The 25,517-nt window shown below is 34.3% G+C and overlaps 1 protein-coding gene across 1 annotated transcript; it reads right to left on the bottom strand.

The window, feature by feature from the left end:
* Nucleotides 1–641: 641 nt before the first annotated feature.
* Nucleotides 642–25,344, bottom strand: LOC141512072 (uncharacterized). The gene is made up of 8 exons (XM_074220966.1): nt 25,334–25,344; nt 24,196–24,380; nt 18,320–18,430; nt 11,225–11,356; nt 6,249–6,320; nt 3,981–4,043; nt 2,170–2,265; nt 642–652 (listed from the first exon to the last, which is right to left on the bottom strand). The coding sequence occupies exons 1-8, from the start codon at nt 25,342–25,344 to the stop codon at nt 642–644; spliced, it is 681 nt and encodes a 226-aa protein (XP_074077067.1).
* Nucleotides 25,345–25,517: the final 173 nt, after the last annotated feature.

The following is a 25,517-nucleotide window of genomic DNA, read 5'->3' as shown; positions in this document are numbered from 1 at the left end:
CATCTAAAGTACATTTGCGTACGAAAAGTTGTAGTAGATTTGATTAAAATAAAAAAATAAAAAAAATTCTTGTGTTAGGTTTTTATATGTCTGATTCTTTTTTTATTCCCTGCTCCCCTTCAAAAAGAAGCTAGAGAAAAGTCTTGGGTCCTGTTCTGTCTCATCTCACTCAGTTAGCTCCCACTTGCTTTCTCTTTAGCTCCTTCTCCGCACAACAGTCACATTGCAACCTGCTAGCAGGTGGCTGCTCAGAGCAAAATGCATCTCTCTAAACTGGCTTAGGAAAGATGAATACACTCTGGCTCTTTTTCCTTCCCAGCTTCCTCAATACCAAATTTAAGATACCAATGCTCCTATGATTTCTGGGTTAAATTATATTCAACTCTTCCAGAAACTTCTGGGATCTTAGTCTTTCTGGCAGAAGGGGAAATAGAGGGTTCACTAACAAAGATATAACCTGTATCTACCTGTATCCAGTCATTCACTGAGGTAGAGAAAATTATACATGAGAAGCTCATTATCTTTCCTAAATAGAGGAGAATCTACATGTTTCTATGCTACAAACACAAACCTCAAAATATCTTTGAGAATTTAATCAATAATCTGTATTAGAAGTGGATAATTATCATAGACAGACACTGTTACCCTAAACCTACAGGATATAACAGGGTTGAATCAATGTGATTCACAAAACTCAGGAATAACATTTTAAATAGATATGAGTATATCTAATATTCAGTTAGCTAGATTGCCCAATGGATAGAACACCAGGTCTGGAATCAGAAAGACCTCAGTTCAAATCTAACCTCAGACACTAAATAGCTGTGTGTCCCTGGGCCAGTCACTTAATTCTTTGCCTCACTTTTCACATCTGTAAAATGAACTGAAGAAGCCACTCCACTATCTTTGCCAAGAAAATCCCAAATGGACAAACATGTAAACAAACTCAACAATACAATATAACAAATATTCATTATTTCCAAACCACATGGAATTAAAAGCTTTTCAAATATAGAGACTTTGCAGAAAAAAAAAAGTCAAGTAGGAATAGGATGGGACAATAAATAGCATCCTCTGGATCCTGAAATTGTGTCAAAAAACTTCAGCCTTGAAGGACTTTAAGCATAATGGTTGACATATATAAAGGATTAAAACTTTACAAAGGACTTTCTTAAAAAGCATAATCTCATTTAAACCTAACAATAACTCCATGAAGAAGTTCTTAAACTAAGGTTTACTGGATTTCTTTTAAAAATATTTTGTATGTATTTTATTTTACATATTTTTAAAACATCATTCTGAGAAGGTCCAAGCAGGGACTTCATCAAATTGTTAAACATGTGCATGATAGAAAATGAGGTTAAAAACCCTTGCCCAGGGGGTGGCTAGGTGGTGCAGTGGATAGAGCACTGGCCTTGGAGTCAGGAGTACCTGAATTCAAATCCAGCCTCAGACACTTAATAATTACCTAGCCATGTGACCTTGGGCAAGCCACTTAACCCCATTGCCTTGCAAAAAGTAAAAAAAAAACAAAAAACAAACAAACAAACAAAAAAACAAAAAAACAAAAAAACCTTTGCCTGAGTGGTGAATACTGATAATATCATCTAAAACATGTTTGTTTTTCTCTCTCATATTTACCATTACATTAACAGTCACCAATGGTGCTGACATCTTGGAGGGAGAAAGTCCTGAATTATTGGAATTTCTGAGAATAGCTCTCCACCTCTAAGGAACATGATATGAAGCAACATACTGAACTGAGGGTTACTCCTTTGATGGACAAATATTAGAACAATTTTATCAGATTCCACCTTCTGATTTGTATAATTGTATAAATGCGCTTCTCCAAAATCCCATTTTTTGACTGATCCCTAACACGTTAGCTTAATTCAATCTTATTAAGACAAACACTGAAAGTTAACCCTCCCTTAGTTTAATACTGTTTGGTTTTTATAAACATGCCAAACTTGTAAGGTTGTCAGTACTGTGGGTTTCATTAGCCCCATTTTATAGGTGAAGAAACTGAGGGTGAGAGAGTTTAAATAATTTACATAAAATCTCATAATTAGCAAGTTGTCAAAGGCAGGATTTGAAATAAGATCTTCCTGACACTTAAGCTCAGTATTTTCCCCTCTATCCCATAAGACCCTAGTATGCTATACTCACTTTCAGATGAAAAATATTTTGGAACCTCTGGAAGCTTTATTTCAGTGATATCCACTTTCTTGCTACCCAGGATTTCTTGAATATCAGGCTTCATACCTTAGAGAAAGAAAAAATAATTAGAGACATGATCAATCCCATGTTCTATTCAATTCAATAATTCAGCAATCTTTTATTAAGTGCTAATAATTCACCAAGAACTATGCTTAGCACTGGGGACAAAAAAGAGAAAAATTAAAATATTTCCTGACTTCAAAGAGCTTACATTCTACTGCAAATAAGTAAGTAGAAAGCAATTAATTTTTTTGTAGGGAGGAGATAAAGAAGGCCTTGTGCAGGGTGTATCATTTATGCTGAGTCTTGGAAAATCTGTACATAAAGAAGTGATAGTGGCTGGGGAGGGAAGAGAGAATATAGAAAATCTGTAGAATTTGTCCCCTCCTAGCAGCTTTCTAGGATCAAGCAAAATTATTCCTGATGAAAAGTAGAGTATCTGAGTGATATAGTGAAAAGACGAGACTGTCCATCAACAAGATTCAATAATGCTCTGTAGGGATAGGCAAAATAATATCAAAAATTTTTTGGAAGACAAAACATTTGGAATGTCAGGAGAAACGATAGAAAGTATGTACAAAGGAATCATAGCAATTGTAAATTTCATTATACTATAGAGTAATAATCAAAATTATTTGGTACAGGCATAGAAAAGTTGCTCAGTAGAAGAGAGGCGATAAGGAACAGTCAGAAATGATTGAACTCAATAATCCAGGGGTTAAACAAACCCACAAATAAATCTCATGGAGAGTTATTTCATATTTGTCAAGAATTGCTAGTAAAACTGGAAAATTTGGCAGAAATTTTTTAACATTTTTGTGCTATGGGCCCCTCTGTCCGCCAGGTAAAGCCTTCTCAGAATAACATTGGTGTTTTAAATTCATAATTGAGGAAACATTCAGTTTGAATTGGAAGTTAAGAAAAATAAATATAATTTTCTTCTCAGCCAAGTTGGTATACTCTCTGAAACCCATCCATGGGTCCTCTAGGTGTCAAGAACTCTTGGTTTAGACCATGATCTTAAATCACATATGACAAAAAACTCAAAATGAAAACAAAGTGTAAAAACACATAGATCTGACTCTATAAATGATCATATATGTATATATACATATTAGAATTAGATCTAATTCAAATACATCTGAATAATATACCTATATGATTCAATCTATTGCTGTATATATATATATATATATATATATACACACACATACATAAATTTCTGTGTAAATATTGATAGGTGGCATGGTGTATAGCGTGCTGGGTCTAGAGTCAGGAAGACTCATTTTTGGAAGTTCAAATCTGGTCTCAGACACCTAATAGATGCATGACCCAGTGCGAGTCACTTTCCCCTTTTTGGCTCAGTTGCCTCATCTGTAAAATGAGCTGAAGAAGAAAATGGCAAACCACTCCAGTATCTTTGCCAAGAAAATCTCAATGGGGTCAGGAAGAGTCAGACATGACTGAAAGGAAACAACAATATATGGATGTATAGATATATAAATTAGATTTGACCCAAAATGAAATGTGTGCTGGGAGGTGGAAGAGAGTGGGTCCCTCTATATTAGAGGGCTTCAAGCACAAGGTGGATAACTATTCCCTGAAGAAGTTACGGAACAGATTCCTGGCCAAATTAGCAAATATAGCACCTAAATAGCCTCTGAGTTCTTCTTCCAACACTTAGAGTCTTGTAATTTTGTGACTCTAGTCCTATTTGAACTATTTGAACAAGAGTCACCTAGTACTAGAACTATACTTACCTCCAATTTTTGGTATGATTGCCTTCAATGAGTCAATTTTCTGCTGTAAAGGCATCTTTTCATCTGCAAAAATGGGGAAAAAAGAGATTAAAGTTCACTCCGGTCAGGGACCATGTGGAAAAATGAATGCCTCCATATCCTTCCTATTGAACCATTCATTGTACACTAATGACACAAGTCGGAAACACTAATGACTCAAGAGAGCAATTATTGATTAGGCTTTCTCTAAGATGTTCAAAAGAATAAAATGGAGAAACAGAAGGAAAAATAAGTGGTTGTACTTTGTCCATACCAGATTTCTTCCTTGTTGAAAGGAAGTGCAGTACAGAGATATTGTGCTTTCTATCCTTTTATTTTCATATTATTTCTATTGTATATAGTATCACAAGAAAAAAAAGTCTGGACATAAAGAAAATAGGCAGTGCATAATACAAAGAACTTGAGACTAAGTTTTTCCTTATCACTACAAATTTCAGCTCACAAAATTACCCATCATTTCATAGTAAGAAATTCTTTAGTATATTGTTATAACCACTACTTCCCTCAACTCTCCCAGAAGCAGCTAAACCCTTAATCCTTACTTCCTAACCTCAGAAAATTAATATTTTGAATGCTTCTGTACCACTTGTCATGAACACCCTCAACTCTCCACCCCTCAAGTGTTGTACTAAATCCTTAAATTCAATTATTACTGATATTATTCCCTATTTGGACCCCCTTAAGAAAGTCTTAGATAACTTTTCCTTAGTGCATTCTGATATTCCTACAAAAAAGTTAATTTAGGTATAAATGAGACATTACTCAAATGCATAAATTCCAGAAATTTCTGACTACTTATAATAGTGAAATTTTATTTAGTGTCATATAATTTAGCATAAATATTGATTTGGACATGGGTCTGAAAATTAAAGACTGTGGATCACTATAGCAAACTTATGAGAAATATAAGCACATAAAATGAGCTGAAGTGATAGTCTATAATTTTGAAGGGAATCACCATATAAATGAAGTTATAGTATTCAATACTGTGCTTAATACAATGGTGGTAGTGATGGTAGTGAGCAGGTTTCAAGGAGACATTTTAACTTTCTTAGGAGCATCCTAATCTGAGATACAGAATTAGCATTAAACATCCCTCCAGGTTGAGAATCTATAAAGGATTTGACAGTATTTTTACTGACTGTCCCTCATACCTGAAATGCTTTCCTTCTTTATTTCTGCCTCTGGACTTCCTTAGCTTCCTTAAAGTAATAGATAAAATCCCACCACCTACATTAAATTTTTCCTGATCCCACTAACCATAGTGCTTCATCTTGATTGATTATTTCCAATTTATCTTGTATATTGTTTATTAGTACCACAGTTGTTTACATATCATCTGCCCACAAGACTGTGAGATCCTTCAGAGCAAGGACTGTCTTTTGATAAATGTATCCCTAGCACTTAGCACAGTGACTGGCATCCAGTAGGTACTTAATAAATTTTTTATTAACTGACCAGTTCTACCTTTCAAAGTCTTACTCAGGGTGCAGTTAGATGGTGCAGTGGATTGAGCACCAGCCCTGGAGTCAGAATGACCTGAGTTCAAATTTGATTTCAGACACTTAATAATTATCTAACAGTGTGACCATGGGCAAGTTACTTGACTCCATTGCCTTGCAAAAACAAAACAGAATAAAAAGTCCTCTTTGTCTTTATTTCTTTCTTACATGAAATCTCCCCAAATCATTCTAACCCCAAACTCCTTTTTTCTAATTCACAAGAATTAATTTAATTCCTAAATCATCAGCTGATGGGCAATTAACCATTTACTATAATGTAAGAGCTCCAACTGTTACCTTGTAGAGCTATTTAACTTTTCTTTTAATTTTAAGTTTGTCCTGTATTCCCTGCTAGATTTTAAGTTATTTGAAGACTAGAGCAAAATCTTATAAAATTGTACATGCCAGACAGGCCCTAAAAATGACTTTTAGATTGTACCAGTGCTTGATAAAAATTGATTAATTGGATAAATGCATAAAAGATCAGTACCATAACACAAAAAAGCAATAGAAATTCCCAGTTACACATTTAAGACAATCTTCCCATATTAAAAGGGCCAAAAGTGAGATTAATCACATAATAGATATTAACTGTTTGTTGTTGTATTAAATTGAATATGGAGTTTTGGTAGAATCCCCATAAGCAGCTGTGGTCATGCATATTAAAAGTAGGTACGAAAAATTTCATTTATCCCATTTTGAATACTTAGGTAGATTAGATACTTACCAAGGAGATCATGGCGATTTCTAATTATACACAATTCCTTAACAAAATCCCTCAGATTAACTCTTCCATTTTCTACAGAAAGGGAAAATATAATTGATTTTCCACTGAAGAGATGAACCTATAAAGTCAGTCTCATAATTATCTATGATACTTCCACAGTGGATCTAACTTCTCCCTCCCTCCCTTTTTGATTTGTCATATTTGTTTAATATTTGATTTTTTTTATATTTTGATGAATCTAGGATTTGATTGATGTGAATACATCCTTAGTCCTCTAATGATCCAGGGAGCAACCCATCCAGGCCTCCTTATATGACCAACCAATTTATATAATAACACAAATAATTTCTAATTCTCCAGCAGTGAGTTTTTGAAGTTGGTGAGATTATATGATTTTATTTTTTGTTGTTGAATAATATTTATTTTTCCAAATTATACAGTTTGAAGATTTATTTTTTAAAATTTTGAGTTCCAAATTCTACTCTTCCTTCCACTCATTCTCCCCTCTCTCAGATAGTAAACAATTTGATGTTACATATCTGCAATCATGTAAAACATTTCATGATTTAAATTGATTGTTATTGTTATTTTTGTTAAATCATTCTTCACATTCTGTTTCATGGCATTTGGATAAAAATAATCCTGGGACATTTTTATTTTATTTAAAAAATTTTTTTAAGTTCTGTGTTCAGTTGTCTAGATGGATGGAATAATTGCCATTTGCAACTACATAGAACATTTTTAAGCTCTCTGAAAGTAAAATTAGTACCAACTCCAGTAGCAAATAGGATGAATCATGGGAATAATTTGTATTTCATCCTGTTCCCATGAGGTTTTTATTTCAAAGGTCACATATTTAGAAATTTTTCATTCCACAGTAGTCATGATAAGTATTTGATAAGGGGTGAGACTTCTCTGATACACACTGTTCATGCAATCTTGGGCAGTCACTAAACCTTTCCCAGTCTTACTTCCCTTATCTATAAAATGGGAACAATAATAGCACCTGCCTCACAGGGTTATTCTCAAGATTAAATGAGAAAACATATGTAAAGCATTATATGAATATAAAATGCTATGCAAATGATGGTTATATTATGCTCACCCTATGCTGGGCTGAAATACATTGTTAAATTAATTAGAGTTGATGGTACCATTGACAAAGAGTAGTATGAAGCCCAAGACTACACTTAGAATGATCTGCTTTGAATTTTTTTTAGAATATAGTATCAACTCATAATCTTCAGTTCATTTCATGATATTTACAGCTTGTCTACTTAAGTGATCAGCATCATATTAGAAACATTTTATCAGGTAGGGTATTAGAACATTCTGCTGTATCTTGCCTTCTTTTGATATTAAAAAAGGCAAAAGTTTATCACTTTCCCTACAAGATGATAATCATGATGTTTTTGTGTATGACCAGTTTAAGTTTCTCTAGTTTTTTAGATTCATAGAGCTATTTTTATAACACTGCTGACTCAAACTAGCAATAAATTCTGTTAATGTTTTAGGATTTCTTCCAGTATTTCATAGATTTTGTGGAGATGTCAGGTCATACAAAGTCTCTATTCAAGTTCATCCCTGTTGTCATTCTATTACTATGTTGCTTGTTGCTCTCTGACCTGTACATACAACATGAATGAAAGATTGGACTTTTAGGGACATTGTTGTTGATGCTATCATCATAATATTTATTAGATTATAAACCCCTTAAGGACAAGGACTTTGCTTCTTTTTATATCCCCAGCACTAAGTACAGTGCTTAATAAGCGGGTTTTTTGGGGCAATTCAATAGGGTTAAGTGACTTGTCCAAGGTCACACAGCTAAGTAAATATTAAGTGTCTGAGGCTGTCTCTTAATAAGTGTTTAATCACTATCATAATCATCAACATCATCATCATCATCTAATTATTCTAATTCTCTTTTCAATAATTCTAAGCTAGAAGCAATCCAGAATGATGTTAGTCTAACACAATTATTATCTAGCATTTTATGTCCTATAGACTGTACAGGTGGATAAAAATAACTTCTTTTTGTACAATGTGCCAAGCACATAGTAGATATTGGTTGAGTAAGTATTTAAGTGTACTAAAATCTAAGCTCATCCAATATAGGTACATAATTAGTCTTCTTTTATTGCAGATAAGACAACAGGGATCATATACATTTACTATTTCAACATGATTTTGATCTTGACCAGTTTCTATATTTTGAAAGTTCCTCCCCCCCTTCCCATGTAATTTGGAGATCTATCAATTGAGTGTAGCAAAATCAGTTTAAATTATTTTTGAGTTTTATGGATCAATGTGAAAATATTAAATTGATTCTACATCATTTTTAATTGACCCAATTTACCATTTGATTCAATTAGGTGATTCAGTGGATAGAACACTGGTCCTGGAGTCAGGAAGACCTGAGTTCAAATGCAGCCTCAGAAACTGACTTAGCTGTAGGAATCTGAGCAAATCACTTAATCTTGTTTCCCTCAATTTCCTTATCTGTGAAATGAGTTGGAGAAGGAAATGGCAAACCACTCTAGTATCTTTGTCATGAAAACCCCACATGGGGCCATGAAAAGCTGGACACTAAAATGACTGAACAATAATAAAAATTTACAACTTAATGATTTTGTCCTATAACTACCTAACTCGTGATTCTTCTTTCTCTGAACTTAGTCAGCTGGCTTGTAAAGAGTTAAATTTAGAAACTCACTTATTCAGCTAATCACTGTTTTATTCTTATCTTAAGTAATGCTTTAAATACTGTCTTAGGTAAGTCTTTATCCATGGGGGATGAAGGTGGACACCAGGAAATCTGGTCTAGTATCTTTACATGCCCAAGCTATCCTTCAAGGTTTTCTATTCAAAAAAAGTCTAGTTCACTATCTTTAATTTTGCAGGTAGACTCAAGCAATGAACTTTCCTTAGTCATAGGGGAAGGAAAGGAGCTGTTGCTAGTCCCTCATTCCCAATTTCCATTTAATCATATTATCCTCTACAACCTCAGTTCTGTAAGCAATCATATTGTCTTAACCTCCATGATGCCATCAACCAATTGTATTTTTCTTTCCCTATGAAGTCTTGTTTTTTGGCCTGTACTTCCTAAAAACTATAAAAGGGGAGCTGTCCTTCTGCTCAGGAACTTTGGCTTAAACTGAGGCAGCCAGCTTTATGAACAGGCAGCCTCACTGTGAATAAACTATTACTTTGCCCAGAGAAAACATATCTCAATCTACCTTTGTTGAATTTTATTTGTGACAAATGTTATGCCTGGGAGATTGCGGATAACAAGTCAATCTTCAATGTTGATTTTGATTCCAGTACAATTTATGGGAACTCGGAGTAGATTCTAGTATCATTTATTGGTTGATGTTCAGAGAGTGCTACAGGATACTTTGAGGTAGGTTTGTAGTGTGGAGATTTGTTATCTGTCAGTCCTTGAAAGATAACAAGTTTCTGATGCATAATTCTAGCTACCAGGTCATGTCTCACAAAGTATTTAGTAGGTGCTGAAGTTTTAAAATTTGAAGTGATGAGTTTCACAGTTCCCATAATTTGCTTGCAAAATATATTTAAATCATTAAGTTTCAGGACCCCTAAGGATAATACTTTTATGATTTCTGTTGGCAATGACTTCATCTTAAAATGCTATCATAAATTTCTTCATTTCTATAAATAAGTCCTCATGACTCTGCCATTTGTTCTGTGATTCTTTGTTGATTCATTGTTGGTTGCATTTATGTAGAACTTATTCATGGGAAATTTTTTAATTTCATTTTTGGATCTTATAAGTTTCATAGTAATCATTCAGAGGTAAACCACCTTTAGCCAGTATGGACAAATCCAATGATGTGTGCCTGTTTTCAGTTTTGACAATTGCCCAGTGAGGTAATATTTACTTTTTCTAAAAGTATTTCTCTAGAATTTTGACTTGTTTCTCATATACTCTGAGAATAACTATCAATTCTCTTCCTCCTTTTGGGGGAGTAAGTATTAATCATTTTTATAGTTTCCTTAATAATTATGGGTCTTGATATTATATGAATTTTTATTTGCCTACTTCTCAAATATGTAGTTTAGGAAATTTACATTACAATGTGTATTGCAGAGTTGTTAATTGATTTAAATGTGGTAGTCCCATTCAGTTTTCATTTTAGGATGCTAGCAGTAAGTGGCACAATAGAGAGAGAGCCAGGCTTAGAGTCAGGAAGTTTCATCCTTGTGATACCAAATCTTCCCTCATATACTTAGTGGTTGTGTGACCCTGGTCAAGTAACCTAATCCTGAGTGCCTCAGTTTCTTTGTCTGTATAAGGAACTGGAGAAGGAAATGGAAAATCACTCTAGTATCTTTGCCAAGAAAAGCTTAAATGGGTTTTCTTGAACTCAACAACAATATTTATTCATTGTTATTTTTATACTTTATATGTTTTATGGGGGGGCAGGGGGATAGGACCAAAGCATTTATAGTTATTCATTTTATCTATTGGCTCACTATGAATTCTAGATTCAAGTTTGAAGTCTTCTGTCTACATTTCCTCAGCCTACATTAAGAATTTTATGATAATGATGTCCAAATGATATTTTGATATCATTAAACTCAATCATTCCATGAAATGAAGGAGGAAGTTCACATTAAACCCCATGAATTTTTCCTATCACAGTTTTAAGTCCATATCTTTCTATTCAAATGTAGGACTTTATTTACATTTAACCTAATTTAACTTCATTTTCTTAGAGTTGGCTATATCTTTCCCATTAAGTCTTTCTGTTGTCTGTTGTATTATCACCTAAATTAAAATGATAAGCATGCCTTCATTTAAATCAATGATAAAGTATCATGTTTATTCCTTAACTTATCCAATCCAATGACCCATTCTTAGCCTTGTTGGCACGACTGGTTTTAAGTGATGTCACTAGAAAGAACCCATTATAATCTGAATAAATAGTCTAATAGAAATTGGAAATGCTCACCATCAGTTGGAAGAGATTCCAATATTTCTTTTAGTTCTTCATCACTTACTTCAACTCCCAAATTTTGCATTATAGGTACAATATCGTTAACATTGACTTTGTTGTCATCGACCTTGAGGGTAATTTTTATTTCTACATGCACATAAAATAAAATTTAAAAGTTTAGAACCCTAAAGAAATATAAAAATGTCTATAAAGAAACTATAATCATTTCTCTAGGAAGAAGTCTATGAAATTTTAAATATTCCACATATTTCTACTTTTCATAATAAAAAAACTTACATTTGGAAAGATGCATGAATATTGAAGGTAGAGCAAAGTTTTATGGTTTGCAAAACACTTTATACATATGATCTTATTTAATTCTAACACAATCCTTTTGACACATTTTGTGGATGAGAATACTGAGACTAAGAGAGGTTAGATCACACAGCTACTATGAGTTTGAGGCAGGATTGAAGTTCAGATCTTCCTGACTCTAAGAACAACATTCTGTCAACTATCCGAATTAGTAGTCAAAAATGCCCTGGACATGCCACATTTAATTATGATAAAGACTGATAATAATAACCAGTATTATACAGCACTTTAAGGTTCACATAGGGGCAACTGAGTGGTCCAGTGAATAGAGTGCTAGGCCTTAAGTCAGGAACTCATTTTCCTAAGTTCAAATCTGGTCTGATAGTTACAAGATGACCCTGGGCAAATCACTTAATCCTGTTTGTCTCAGTTTCCTCATCTGTAAAACGGGCTGGAGAAGGATATGGCAAACTACTGCAATATTTTTTGCCAAGAAAACCCCAAATAGAGTAATGAAGAGCCAGATGGTATTGAAAAACCACTACATAGAAATTAAAGTTCACAAAACATATTATGTATATTATCTCATTTGATTCAAGAAGCCCTGTTTTCTTGACAGTCAATGATCAATAATCCATATCACCTAATTTTAAAGTGAATGCCATAAAAAGATTTCTGTTAATTTGTAGTGACCTACAAGTTACCAGACTCATACATGGTGCAATAGCCCAGTGCTGAGTTGTTTTATTTTCTCTCTATGGAGCACTTTCTTCTGTTCCTTCCCTCAAATTTTGTAAAAACAATTGAGGCCATTCACAAAGGGCCTTTCTCAATCTCTAGTGCTTTTCTTCTGTCAAATATTTTTCATTTATCTTATATCTGTAACTAGTATATTTTTTTGTTTTCTCCCCATTAGATTACTTTTTAAAAATAGTTTATTTTTTAATGTTCTTTTCTTTTTAAATTTTGAGATCTAGATTTTCTTTCTCCTTCCCACTCTTCAATCTTCCTCAACATGCTGAGAAGGTAAATAATATATTAGCGATTATACATGTAGAATCATGTAAAACATACCCCTAACCCTATTAGATTTTGAGTTCTTTGAGGCTAGTGGCTATCTTTTGTCTCTTTTGGTATCTTCAGTGCTTAGCATACAATTTCTGGCACATAGAGATATTTAATACATTTTTATTGATTGATTCTCCAGCATATTATCCCTTCTATCAGCCTTACTTTCTCACTCAACTGTAATTTCTATCTGCTGGCTTTTTTCCTGCTGCCTACAAACCTGACTATGATTCCCCATTCTTCAAAGAACCCTCACTCCATCCCCATCCATCCTTGCTGAACTCTTTTTCTTTCTAGGGGCAGCTAGGAGGCACAGTGGATAGATTTTTGAGCCTGGAAACAGGAAGACCTGAGTCTCTTTGACTGAGACTCCAGGGAACTCATTTAACCTTCTTTTTGTTTGTGTTTCCTCCTCTGTAAAATGGAGACAATAATAGTACCTGCTTCCTAGGGTTATGTGAGGATCAAATGGCATAGTAATTGTATGGTGATTAGCAGAGTGCCTGACTCAGTCTAAGTGCTATATAAATATTAATCATTATTCATTCCTGACTAAAATTCCTGGGAAGATAGTCTATGATCAATGCCTCCATTTCCTTTTCTCTCAATTTCTCACCTTACCTTAAACTTACCTCGCCAGTCTGGCTTCTGAACTCATCATTCAGTTCTTTCTCCAAAGTTACAAATGATTTCTGAATTGACTGTTCTCAAATCTTTATACTTTTTGACCTTTCTGTAATCTTTGGCACTATTAATCACCCTCTCCACCTTGACAATTCTCTTCTCTCTAGATTTTTATGACACTTTGTTTTCTTGGTTCTCTGGTTTTCTTCCTACCTCTCTGACACACCTTCTAGGTTATATCTTCTAAACCTGGGCATCACCAAGCTCTGTCCTGGATTCTTTTACCTTCTCTCTCTACATTATTTCATTTGGTGATCTCACCAGTTCCCATGGATTCAATGATCATCTATATTGGGATGATTCTGAGAGCTATTTATCCAGCCCTAGTTCCTCTGTTGTCTTCAAAATTCTTTTCTCCAATTGCCTATTGACAATCTTAGATTAGATGTCCTATAAACATCTTATACTCAACGTGTCAAAAATAGAACTAATAATCTTTCCAACAAAACCCTCCTTCTTATAAATTTCCTTAGAACTGTTGAAAGTACCACCAACTTCAGTCACTCAGGTTTGTACTTGGTGTCATCTTCAACTTCTTATTCTCTTACTTTCCATATACAATCTGTAACCAAGACGTATAGATTCTACAGTAATAACTTCTCTCTCATGCCCCCTCCTATGCTCTAACACTGCCACCATCCTGGTGTAAGCCCTCATTAGTCCAAGTCCAAATGATTGCCATAGACTTCTGTTCTCTTGGCCTCAAAGTCTTTACTAACTTCAATCCATCCTACACTCAACTACCAAAGTGATATTCCTAAAGAACAGTTTTGACCAGGTCATTCCTTTATTCAATAAACTACAATGATTCTCTATTTATTTCCTCCAGGATAAAATATATTATTCTCTGTTTGAATTTTAAAATCCTTCATAATATGATCCCTTCTTACATTTTTAGTCATCTTATACCAACTCCTCTATGCATTCTGTGACCCAGTGACCACTGAGAGAGAGCTGACCTTGGAGTCCAAACGTCCAACTGGCCTCTGATCCATCCCAGTTGTGTTATACTTGTCAAGTTACTCTCAGTACTGCAGGCAACTATTTAAGACTATGAAGTTACCGAGAAAGTATCATTCTGAATTTGAAGGAGGAGTTTTATTACTGGGAAAGTCCATACATTAATGAACTCATGGGTCTGGAGAAAAAAGGAAGGAATAAAGAGGGGTGGAAACAGAAGGAAAGGAAGGAAGAAAAGAAATGAAAGGGGAAAAGGAGGTGAAAGAAATGAAATATTTTGTGCATCTATAAAAAGAAGGAGGAGATGGTTAGTTTGTGAACCACAAAGAAGGTAGTTTACTCACTAACTTACATCCTGGTAGAAAGTTCCAAAAGGTCAAGAAGATTAATGAAGAACTATGAGTTACTCAGAGGTAATTTGGGTACATTAAGCATACTTAATAAGTTTATGCATATTAACTTTTCCACCGCAGGAGGAGCTTAAGATTTGTTATACTAACATACAGTGTATATAGTGGCATGATCAAGGTGGGGGGATATATCAAGTAGTAACATGCAAGAGGTGGACTGGGAAATTGGGAATTATACAATCCCTGTTCAATGAGGGTCTAAGGAAGGAAACTGGAGTTTTAGAGGCAGAGATAAAAGTTGCTTTTTGCTTCTCTGTGTATGTCTGTCTTTGATGATCACATTTTCCCTTCAGGAATGTATTAAAATTTTAAGTTATGTCATTCACCCTGGAGTCTTTTGTTTTTCTTTTAAAGATTTCTTTTCTAACAAGAAGGAAGAAGGAAGGAAAGACAATGAGCAAGAAGGAAAGAGTAAGAAAAAGGAAAATAATCAATAAAAAGAAGGAAGACAGAAATTCATATTCACCTTGGTTTCTAGGCTTTTCAGTTAGAGATACTCTTTTCTAATTTCCTTAAATTTACATGTCCTTGCTTTTCAAAAGTGAAAAAATACACCCCCCCCCAAATTCAGATATTTCAGTATAGTGAGAATGGACTTAGAAAAGTCTATTCTCCAACAATTAAGGTAAAATATGAACCTGAGTCCCTCAATACTTGGAACCTGAAGTAATCTTGTAGCCTAATCTTAGGGATATACCTATTTTTAAAACTGTGATTGTTAAGATACATTTTCAGAAAGACATAAATACCAAAGATTCAAATAGGAACTCCCGCCCTCAAAACAAGTCCAGACTATAAGCATATCATATTCTGAAAAGCAAAAGAGACCAAGTTGGAAGCTAGAATGATATACATACCCTTCTATTGGGAGCTTAATCTCCAGCCAAAAGAGGGGTATATTTAGTAAAGAAGAGGAATTTGAAGAATTCCTGTATATCAAAAAATCTACAAACTAAAGTAGATTGCCAAATTTTCAAATACTTCTAAACAAAGCAATACAAGAATTGTAATGAAGTGCAAATAACAAAAGAAGAATATGCAATAAAATGAAATTCCCTATATTTTAAGATTAAAGAATGAAGGGATGGAATGGGAAGAAAAAATAGGTAGACACAGGGACAGGGGAGAGATAAAGTGATAGGGAAAGAGACAGAGACAGACAAAGACAGAAAGTCAGAGAGATAGAGATAGAGACACAGAGAATCAAAGAAAGACAGCTACAGGGTGAGATGGAGAGACAGAGACAGAGAAAAACAGATCATAGAGGGACAGACACAGAGAGAGACAGACAGACATAACACAGAAACAACACAGACACAAGACACATTCTTTCTTTTGGGATAGAAAAATAAGAACAGAGATCATCAAGACCAAACATAACTGAGTGAATTGCTAAACATACTTAAGTGATTTCTGGGTCATGCAACCAGCAGTATGAAAATAAAGATAAACCCCACAGCGCCTCTAGGTAATGATTATGTCTTTTGTAGGAGAAACACAGAGAACTGGGAAATGGAAGATGGAAGTCAGAGGGGAATGAATGATGTACCCTTAACATGTTTAAAAAAGGGGAGGCATAGGAGAAAAGAAAGACTACAAATTAAAGATTTAAATCTAGGGGATCGAAATGGGAAGAGACTGTCTCAGTAAAAGGGGAGAGAGCAGGTCGTCTTATTGAAGAGCATTTTTCTTGGAGGAAGTCATATGCACTTATAATAGGAGAAGGGTGGGGTTTAATGATGGGAGGGAATTAGTGCTTTTGAAAGCCACCTTTCTTTGGGAATACTGTGACCCCATGAATAATATCCTAACCCAGAAGGGATTTATGAACTCTTAAGACATAACAAATAGTAGGTAGCCAGAAAGATGGGCTGAGGAATGAACCCAGAGATGAGATGTTTGGTTAATGGTGAGAAAATGACTAAGAGAGGGAGTACATTTAGACTGCTTTATTAGAATGTCATAATTCCACCATGTAGCATGACTTCTATCCAACAATACTTCCTTCCTTCATTTTTATAAACAAGCCTTATCTAAATGAGACATATGAGATATACAAGATTCTCCTGATCATAATCATTTTATTTTTTTCATTGATATTTTTTTATTTTTCCAAATACATGTTATAAACATTTTTCAATATTCATCTACATGCATATACAAATGCACATTTTAAAGTTACATAATTTCCTTCCACCCTCCCTTCCCATTTCCCTCCCCTCAATGGTGAACAATCAGGTGAATAATTTACAAAAACATTTGTGTTTAACAGACCATAATCATTTTAACAAATACCCTTGTGGTTGAATGTGTATATAGAGAGGAAGACTACAGTCCAGAAATTCATTGATTATTGCCTCTAGAGTTCCCTCCCACTTGATTTGGGTTCTCTAGTGTGTATTTCATATCAACTCTTGTGTTTGCCTATAAGACTGAAAGGCAGTGAAGCTACAAACATTTTTACATATCTGTGATAATAGACACATAGATAATAATTTATGTGATTTGACCACTGAGTATTTGTGTTCCTTCTTGGTACTCCACTTGCAATCCTCTCACAATGTAGACTTGAGAAATCTTTCTAGTCTGTTCTTTTCTCAGGGTCTTTGAATCTTCCCTGTCATTCCAGATTGATAACCTGACCAAGTATCAGAAGTAGAATACATATCACCTTGCTTCATCTAACAGTTGCCAATAGTGAATAGAAAACCTGGCAGTAGCAAGTAGAGGATTCTGGAAAAGGGGTAACTTAGGGCAACCTGATTAGATCATAGCTATAACTTTTCTGTACAAAATAAGTTAGCATGGAAGGAAAGATACATGAAGTATTCAAGAGGAAATTGTTAAAACCTGCACAAAAGAATGCTGAATGAAGAAAATAGGACCTAAAGAACAAGATACATGATGGGTATAATTCCAACAGAATTATATCAATTTCCAGGAGCATATATAGTTATATCCTTATAGGTTAGAATAGATAATTTAGAATTGAAGAGTGGCATATTATTTATGTCTATATTCTCTTTACACATATTTATTGGATGGGCCTTAAGAATTTTTGTGTTACACCACACTTTCCCATGCATTGATTGATCCAGTTGAATGAAGGGTTGAAAAAGAATTTATTAAATGCTCACTATGTTCCAAGTATCAAAGTATCCTGGATTTAGGAGTGCATTTTGGGGTGTTTAATACCAGTTAAAGTGATGTAAGAAACAAAATAACCTCAAACTAGTCAACTAATGGCAAATTTCATGTCCTTAGGAACTCTGTGTGGTTGTCATTTGGTATAAAACATCACAGAATTGCACACCAAAACAGAAAAACCTTAGAGGGAAATCATTAAGGATGATTTAAAAAGATAAGTGGTCTCTATAAGGATTAGTGGAACAACAAAAAAAGCATTTTAATATACCAGATTTACATTAATTCTTTTCTGGGGAAGTTGATAGAACTCTCAATCATTACAGATTTTTGAGCTTCCCCAAGCTATTTCCTACCATTCTCCATCTAGAAGAAGAAACATGGACCAGTTATGAGCACCTCTACAATCAGCCTATTATCTCTCTTTTTGTCCTCACCAGAATGGTGAGATTTTGGCTTTGCCATTAGAAAGAAGAGCTGTTCTTAAGTATTCTAACTAAATAGCCTAAAAAGGGAGTTAAGTACTCACCATCAATGTCAAGATATTTCATATCGTTTTGAATGTTTTCTTCAAATGGTCTAAACTTGTAAACTTTTTCCTCAGTAATATCAGAAATCTTTTCAAATGTATCTTCTTTGGCTATATACAAGTGTAAATAAAAGGATAAAGCTATTGAGTTGGTGAAGCTAAATAAATCTATAGAAGTGATTTTAGGCATGCATTCTTTTTTTTAAATTTAGTATTGCACTTTTCCCCAGTATCAAGTAATAATAATTCCTCAAAACTATGTAGTGGTAATGCTCAGGTTTCATATGGGTCACCTTGCTTTCTAGTTAAAATTAAGACTACAAATGTCTCTCTCCCTTTGTTATTACAAATTAAGAAGAAAATGAACAGGAGGCATCAAGGAGTCCATCTTCCCAGGAAGAGACAGAGTTTAGATAATAATTGTTCAAAGATAATCTCTGTAGATCAGTTGCAGGTAGAGAGATTGTACAATTTCTATGGTTAAGTTTCTTTCTTTTTCCAACTACATATAATGGTAATTTTCAACAATCATTTTTTTACATTTATCTCCCTCCCTCCTTTCCATCCCTTCTCTCTCTGACAGAAATCAATCTAACATGGGTTCTATATCTATAATCATGAAAAATGTAGATTCATAATAATCATGTTGTGAAAGAAGAATCACATCCAAATGGAAGAAAAAATTAAAAGAGACAAAAAATGACATAATTCATAAGACAACATCTCCATCTCAAGTCTATTAGTATTATCTTTGATCATTGTACTGCAAAAATCATCAAGTCCATAATAGTTGATCATTAGCTTATGTTGTGCTAGTATGTATAATGTTCTGGTTCTGCTCCCTTCATTCAGCATCAGCTCAAGCAAGTATTTCCAAGCTATTCTGAAGTCCTTCGTGGTTTCTTATAGAACAATAGGGTTCTTTCACATTCAAAAATCACAATTTGTTCAGCTATTCCTATTTGATGGGCATCCCCTCCAATTTCTAATAATTTGCCACTATGAAAAGAACTGCTATAAATATTTTTGTACATGTGGGTCTTATACTCTTTTCCATGATCTTTTTGGGATACAGATCTAGTAGCTGAATCAAATGGTATAAATGTGTAGTTTTATTGCTCTTTGAGCATAATTCCAAATTGCTCTTCAGAAAGGTTGGATCAACTCCACCAACAATGCATTAATGTCCCAGTTTTCCCCACTTCCTCTCCAACATTGATCATTTTCCTTTTTAGTCATACTGGCCAATCTGATAGGTGTGAGGTGGTACCTCAGAGTTGTTTTAATTTACATTTCTGTAATAAATAATTATTTATAGCATTTTTCATAGAACTATAAATATTTTAATTTCTTCATCTGAGAACTGCCTTTCATATCCTTTAATCATTTATCAATTGGGGAAATGACTTGTATTCTAATAAATTTGACTCAGTTCTCTATATATTTTAGAAATAAGTTCTTTGTCAGAAACACTAGTTGTAAAAATTGTTTCTAAGCTTACTACTTTTCTTTTGATATTGGCTGCATTGGTTTTATTTGTGGAGAAACTTTACAACTTAATAATCTCTTTTGTCTTTTATAATGTTATCTATCTCTTATTTGGTCATAAATTTCTCCCCTTTCCATTATATTTGACAGATAAAACTATTCCTTGTTCTCCTAACTGACTTATGATATCACCTTTTATGTTTAAATCCTGTGCCTATTTTGACCTTATTTTGGTATAGGGTGTGAGATATTGTGCCTAGCTTCTGTCATACTTTATTCCAGTTTTACCAATAGTTTTTATCAAAGGATGAGTTTTAATCCCAGAAGTTGGAATCTTTGAGTTTATCAAATAACAAATTACTATAGTCATTTATTACTGTTTCTTTTGCACCTAATTTAATCCACTGATCCACTACTCTGTTTTTGGGTCAGTACCAAACAGTTTTGATGACTGATGCTTTATAACATAATTTTAGATCTGGTATGACTAGGTCACCTTCTTTTGCATTTTTTCCATGAATTTTTTCCATTAATTCCCTTGATATTCTTGATCTTTCATTGCTTCTTATGAATTTAGTTACTATTTTTTCTAGTTCAATAAAGTTATTCTTTGGAAATTTTATTGGTGTATGTATGAATAAATAATTTAATTTAGATATAATTATCATTTTTATTATATTGGTTTGGTCTACCCATGAGAAATTGATATTTGCACAGTTATTTAGATCAGATTTTCTTTATGTGAAAAGCATTTTATAATTGTTTTCATATAGTTTCTGAATCTACCTTGTCATTGGAAATTATTGGGAAAATTAGAAGTTAGTATGGAAGAAACTGGGATTAGACCAACACCTCACACCCTATACCAAGATAAGATCAAAATGGATACAGAATTTAAACATAAAAAACAATATTATAAGCAAACTAGATAATCAAGGAGTAGTATACCTGTCAGATCTATGGAAAGAGAAGCATTAAAAACAAACTAAATAATTTTAATAGCATTAAATTAAAAAGCTTTTGTACAGATGAAACCACTGTAACCAAGATCAAAAGAAATGTAGTAAATTGGGAAACAATTTTGACAACTAATGTTTCTGACAAAGGACTCATTTCTAAAATATACAGAGAACTGACTCAAATTTTCAAAAAAACAAGCCATTCCCCAATTGACAAATGGTCAAAGAATATGGGAAGGCAATTTACAGATGAGGAAATCAAAGAGATCCAAAGTCACATGAAAAATTTCTCTAAACCACTACTTATTAGCAAAATGCAACATAGAGCATTTCTGAGGTACCAACTCACACCTCTCAGACTGGTCAATATGACCAGAAAGGAAAATGATCAATGTTGGAAGGGATGTGGGAAATCTGGGACACTAATACATTGTTGGCAGAGCTGTGAACTCATCCAACCTTTCTGGAGAGCAATCTGGAATTATGCTCAAAGGGTAAACAAAGATGTGCATACCCTTTGATCCAGCAATAACACTACTGGGTCTATACCCTGAAGAGATGATGAAAAAGGGTAAAAATATCACTTGTACAAAAATATTCATAGCAGCCCTGTTTGTGGTGGCAAAGAATTGGAAATTAAGTGAATGTCCTTCAACTGGGGAATGGCTTAACAAACTGTGGCATATGTATGCCATGGAACATTACTGTTCTATCAGAAACTGGGAGGGATGGGAATTCAGGGAAGCATGGAAGGATTTACATGAACTGATACTGAGCAAGATAAGCAGAACCAGAAAAACATTGCACACCCTAACAGTAACATGGGGGTGATGATCAACTTTGATGGACTTGCTCATTTCATCAGTGCAACAATCAGGGACAATTTTGGGGTATCTGTGATGGAGAATACCATCTATATCCAGAGAAATAAATTGGAGTTTCAACAAAGACCAAAGACTATTACCTTCAATTTAGGGGGGAAAATCATTATCTCATTATGTAATTTTGTTATCTCTAATACTTTATTTTTCTTCCTTAAGGATATGATTTCTCTTTCATCACATTCAACCTAGATGTATACCATGGAAACAATGTAAAGACTAACAGACTGCCTTCATTGGGGGTTGGGGGGGGAGGAAAGCAAGAATAGTGGAAAAATTGTAAAATTCAAAGTAAATAAAATCTTTCGTAAAAATAAAAAAAAAAGAAAGAACAGATGTCATCTGAATACAGATTGAAGCATACTATTTTTTCTTCATTTCTTTTTTTTTCTTTCTCCCTCCCTCCCTCCCTCTCCTCCTTTCCTTTCTCCATTCATTCCCCCTTCTTCCTTCCTTTTATTGTTTGAATTGTCTTGCATAAAATGACTAATGTGGAAAAGTTTTACATGACTGCACATGTATAACTGATATCAGATTATTTACTGGGAAGAGGTGGAAGGATAGAATTAGAAACTCAAAATTTAAAAAAACATAATGAATATTAAAACTTTTTTAAAAAGAACCTTTGATTTAGATTATTTTAATCTTTGTTTGAAAATGGATAGAGAAATTCAGACTGGGTCGAATTTGAGATATGTATGGGATATTCGTTTAGAAATGTCCAACAGACAGTGGATGATTCAAGAATAAAGTTCCAGGAATAGACATATAGGTGTGGGAATCATCTTCATAAAGAAGTTAATTGGATCTTTGATAACTGATAAGATTACCAAATTAGACAAGTTAGAGAGACAAAAGAGAAGAGCCTTGAAACAGGAGACACTTGTTTAGCATTGCAGACAAAATAGGAGTTAGTTCTATGTTAAGAAGCTTAGTAGCTTCTTAACATAGTTACTAAGCTATAGAAAAGATAACTTAGTAAACAATTTTCAAGAGATTGCTTTGCCCAACCACATGATGAGCTTTTATAAGTTTCTATAAGCTAGGCTGGCCTTCAGGAAATAGATCAGTCATTCATCACTGATCAAACTTTAAACCCTCTAGCTTGGCAGTATCTGTCAGAACTTGTGTCCCATTGGCATCCTGGAGAATGCAGGGTCAGCTTAATGTCACCATGAGACAGTCAAGTAGAACTTTAGTGGAATGCATATCTGTAATAACCATCTCAAATTCAAACTTTTGTTTTAGGGTTAAAAATACTCCAATGCTTCTTTTGAGTTATAGGATATATATGGAGTATCTATCAACCTAATATGGGCCAGTAAGTGATAAATGACCTCAGGATAGTCAGTTTACACCTAACTTTTTGTCATAAGGAAGGGACTAGGTATTAGTTATCTATGATGTGCCAGGTAAGCAGATAGGTGGTGCAGTGGATAGAACACTGGGCTTGTAATCAGTAAGACTCATTGTTCATGAGTTCTAATTCAACCTCAATCCAATTCAGTTTCAAGTCACAATCTAATTCACACCCTCCCTAGAGGCATGACCTCGGACAAGTCACTTCACCCTGTTTGCCTCAATTTCTTCATCTGTAAAATAAGCTGAAGAAGGAAATGTCAAACTACTCCTAAATCTCTGCCAAGAAAATCCCCTAAAGGGTCAATAATAACAATATCATGGTGCTAAGAGCTTTACTCATATTTATCTCATTTGATCTGTTTAATTTCTGGGATGTGGGTGCTCTCATTGTCCCAGTTTCACAGTTGAGGAAGCTGAAGCAGATAAGAGATCAATTAAGTGACTTGTCTTCCTGAGTCTACCTTGTCTAGCCTTTGCCTCCCTCAGAAGGGAGTTCTATGTGGAAACCCAGTATAGGAATTCTCTCTTGGTCCAAATCAATAAAAGGATCATAGGGAAAAATCAGGTCCTTGCAAACTGGGCATAGTGGGCAACCAAGACTAGAGAAAAAATTTCAAGAAATAAATGGGTACACTGACCCTCAGATTGTGATTCAGGATACAAAATGTTGGTTTGGCAGTTACAAGGAATTCCTGTCACACAGTCCTTCCTGTTACATACTCCCTTTAATAAACTGACTCACTATTATTCCCTCCATATTCTACTTCAAGAAAGAAAAACATGAATCCCTGAAGACTGTTCCTGAGGTAGCAAGGTGATGCAGTGGAAGAATATTAGATTCAGGAAGACTTGAGCTCAAATCTTGTTTCAGATACTTCCTAGCCCTGATACTGAACAAGTCACTTAACTGGTGTCTGCCTGGTTTCTCAACTGAAAGAGATAGCATCTATCTCACAAAAAAACTGTGATGATCAATTGAGATAATATTTAGAATGTAATGTTTGGAATATTAGCACTGTGAATGGAACCTGATAAGCACTTAATAAATTTCTTTTCCATTTCACCATTACTGCATCCTTCCTCAAAACTGAACTTTGTGGGGAACCCTGGAAATTCAGTTTTGTCTTTGGAATGAAGATATTACTTATATAATAAGCATAACTCAAGAGAAACCTGAAATACTTACCATCAACCTCGACAGTTAGCAGTACTTCACTAACTTCTTTTTTGGATAACTTGACTCCCAAGCTCTCCAGGATAGGAGGCAGTTCACTGACCTTGACTTTCCCACCAGTGACTTGAGGGATAATGTCACCTACATGTTCTAATCCTACATGTATGGATAAATCAAAATGTAAAACTATCAGGATGCTGAAAATAAAGAAACATATAAAAGACTAATTTGATGAATGTATATGTTTTTTAGAGCAGGGGCTCCATGAAGACTACATGAGTTGCTATTTGCCTTTAAACACCACTTTGGATAAAACTGACAATTAAATAATTTTTTATTAAGCAGGAAAAAAGTAAAATACTAATCCATGCTAATAGTAACAGGGCACATATTACATATTTAAAAGCAGACTAGAACTAGAACTTCATTTTCCTTGTTAGTGTTGACACATTGACTAATGTGAGGTAATTGTGCAGTACCAGCAATATACAGGTACTACACAAATTGTCTGACTTCAAGGACTGTATGGTACAGGGTTATTTTGACTTCAAGGGCTATATGGTAGAGGGTTACTTTTATCTGTTTGCTACTCTCTTATGTTCCTTCTCACCTGTCTGAACTTTGAACCTCAAAGCAGTGTAAGGTCTTCAGATATTACTCTATTATGGGAATTCAGATTGGGTCAGGTATAGGGATAGGCATTGTTTATGAATGCACTAAAGGGATGCACTCAGGGCCAGTAAAACCAGTTGTCAGTCCCAGTTGACAAGGCTGGCCTGGGAACCTCTTTAAGCTCCTCTTATACTTTAAGAGCATTTTATTATAAACTAATATAGACCAATACCCTTCCTTCCCCATCTCATTCATGTGCATCTATGCACATACACACATACATACATACATACAACACATACACTATTCAGGATGGTTAAGAACTGCAAGCAGGGGAAGGGAGTGAGGATAATATGACTCCGTCATGGCTCCTATGAAATTCTTCCTTTAGGTGTAAAATTGGTTTTGAATTGGAAAAAAAAAATGACATAGATACTAAAAGCTTGTCCTCTCTTGCTAGTATGATCTGTATGCCTGATTGTGAATGTTAAAGATTTGCCAGAAACAATCTTAGCTAAAATTCTTAATTATTCTTCACTCTGCCACCATGCTGGGTGCCCCCCAGTACCCCCCACCTCCTCAGCTTCTTTTTGTATGTTATCTCCTCTCATTTAGATTATAAACTTCTTATCTTCAGTGCCTAGCACAGTGTTCAGCACAAAGTACATGCTTAATAAATGTTAACTAATGAAATGATCAAATTGAAAAGAGAGTTATAAAGT

Source organism: Macrotis lagotis, chromosome 2 (genome assembly GCF_037893015.1).
Source record: "Macrotis lagotis isolate mMagLag1 chromosome 2, bilby.v1.9.chrom.fasta, whole genome shotgun sequence".
NCBI lineage: Eukaryota > Metazoa > Chordata > Mammalia > Peramelemorphia > Peramelidae > Macrotis > Macrotis lagotis.
This window is presented reverse-complemented; position numbering and strand designations above follow the sequence as displayed.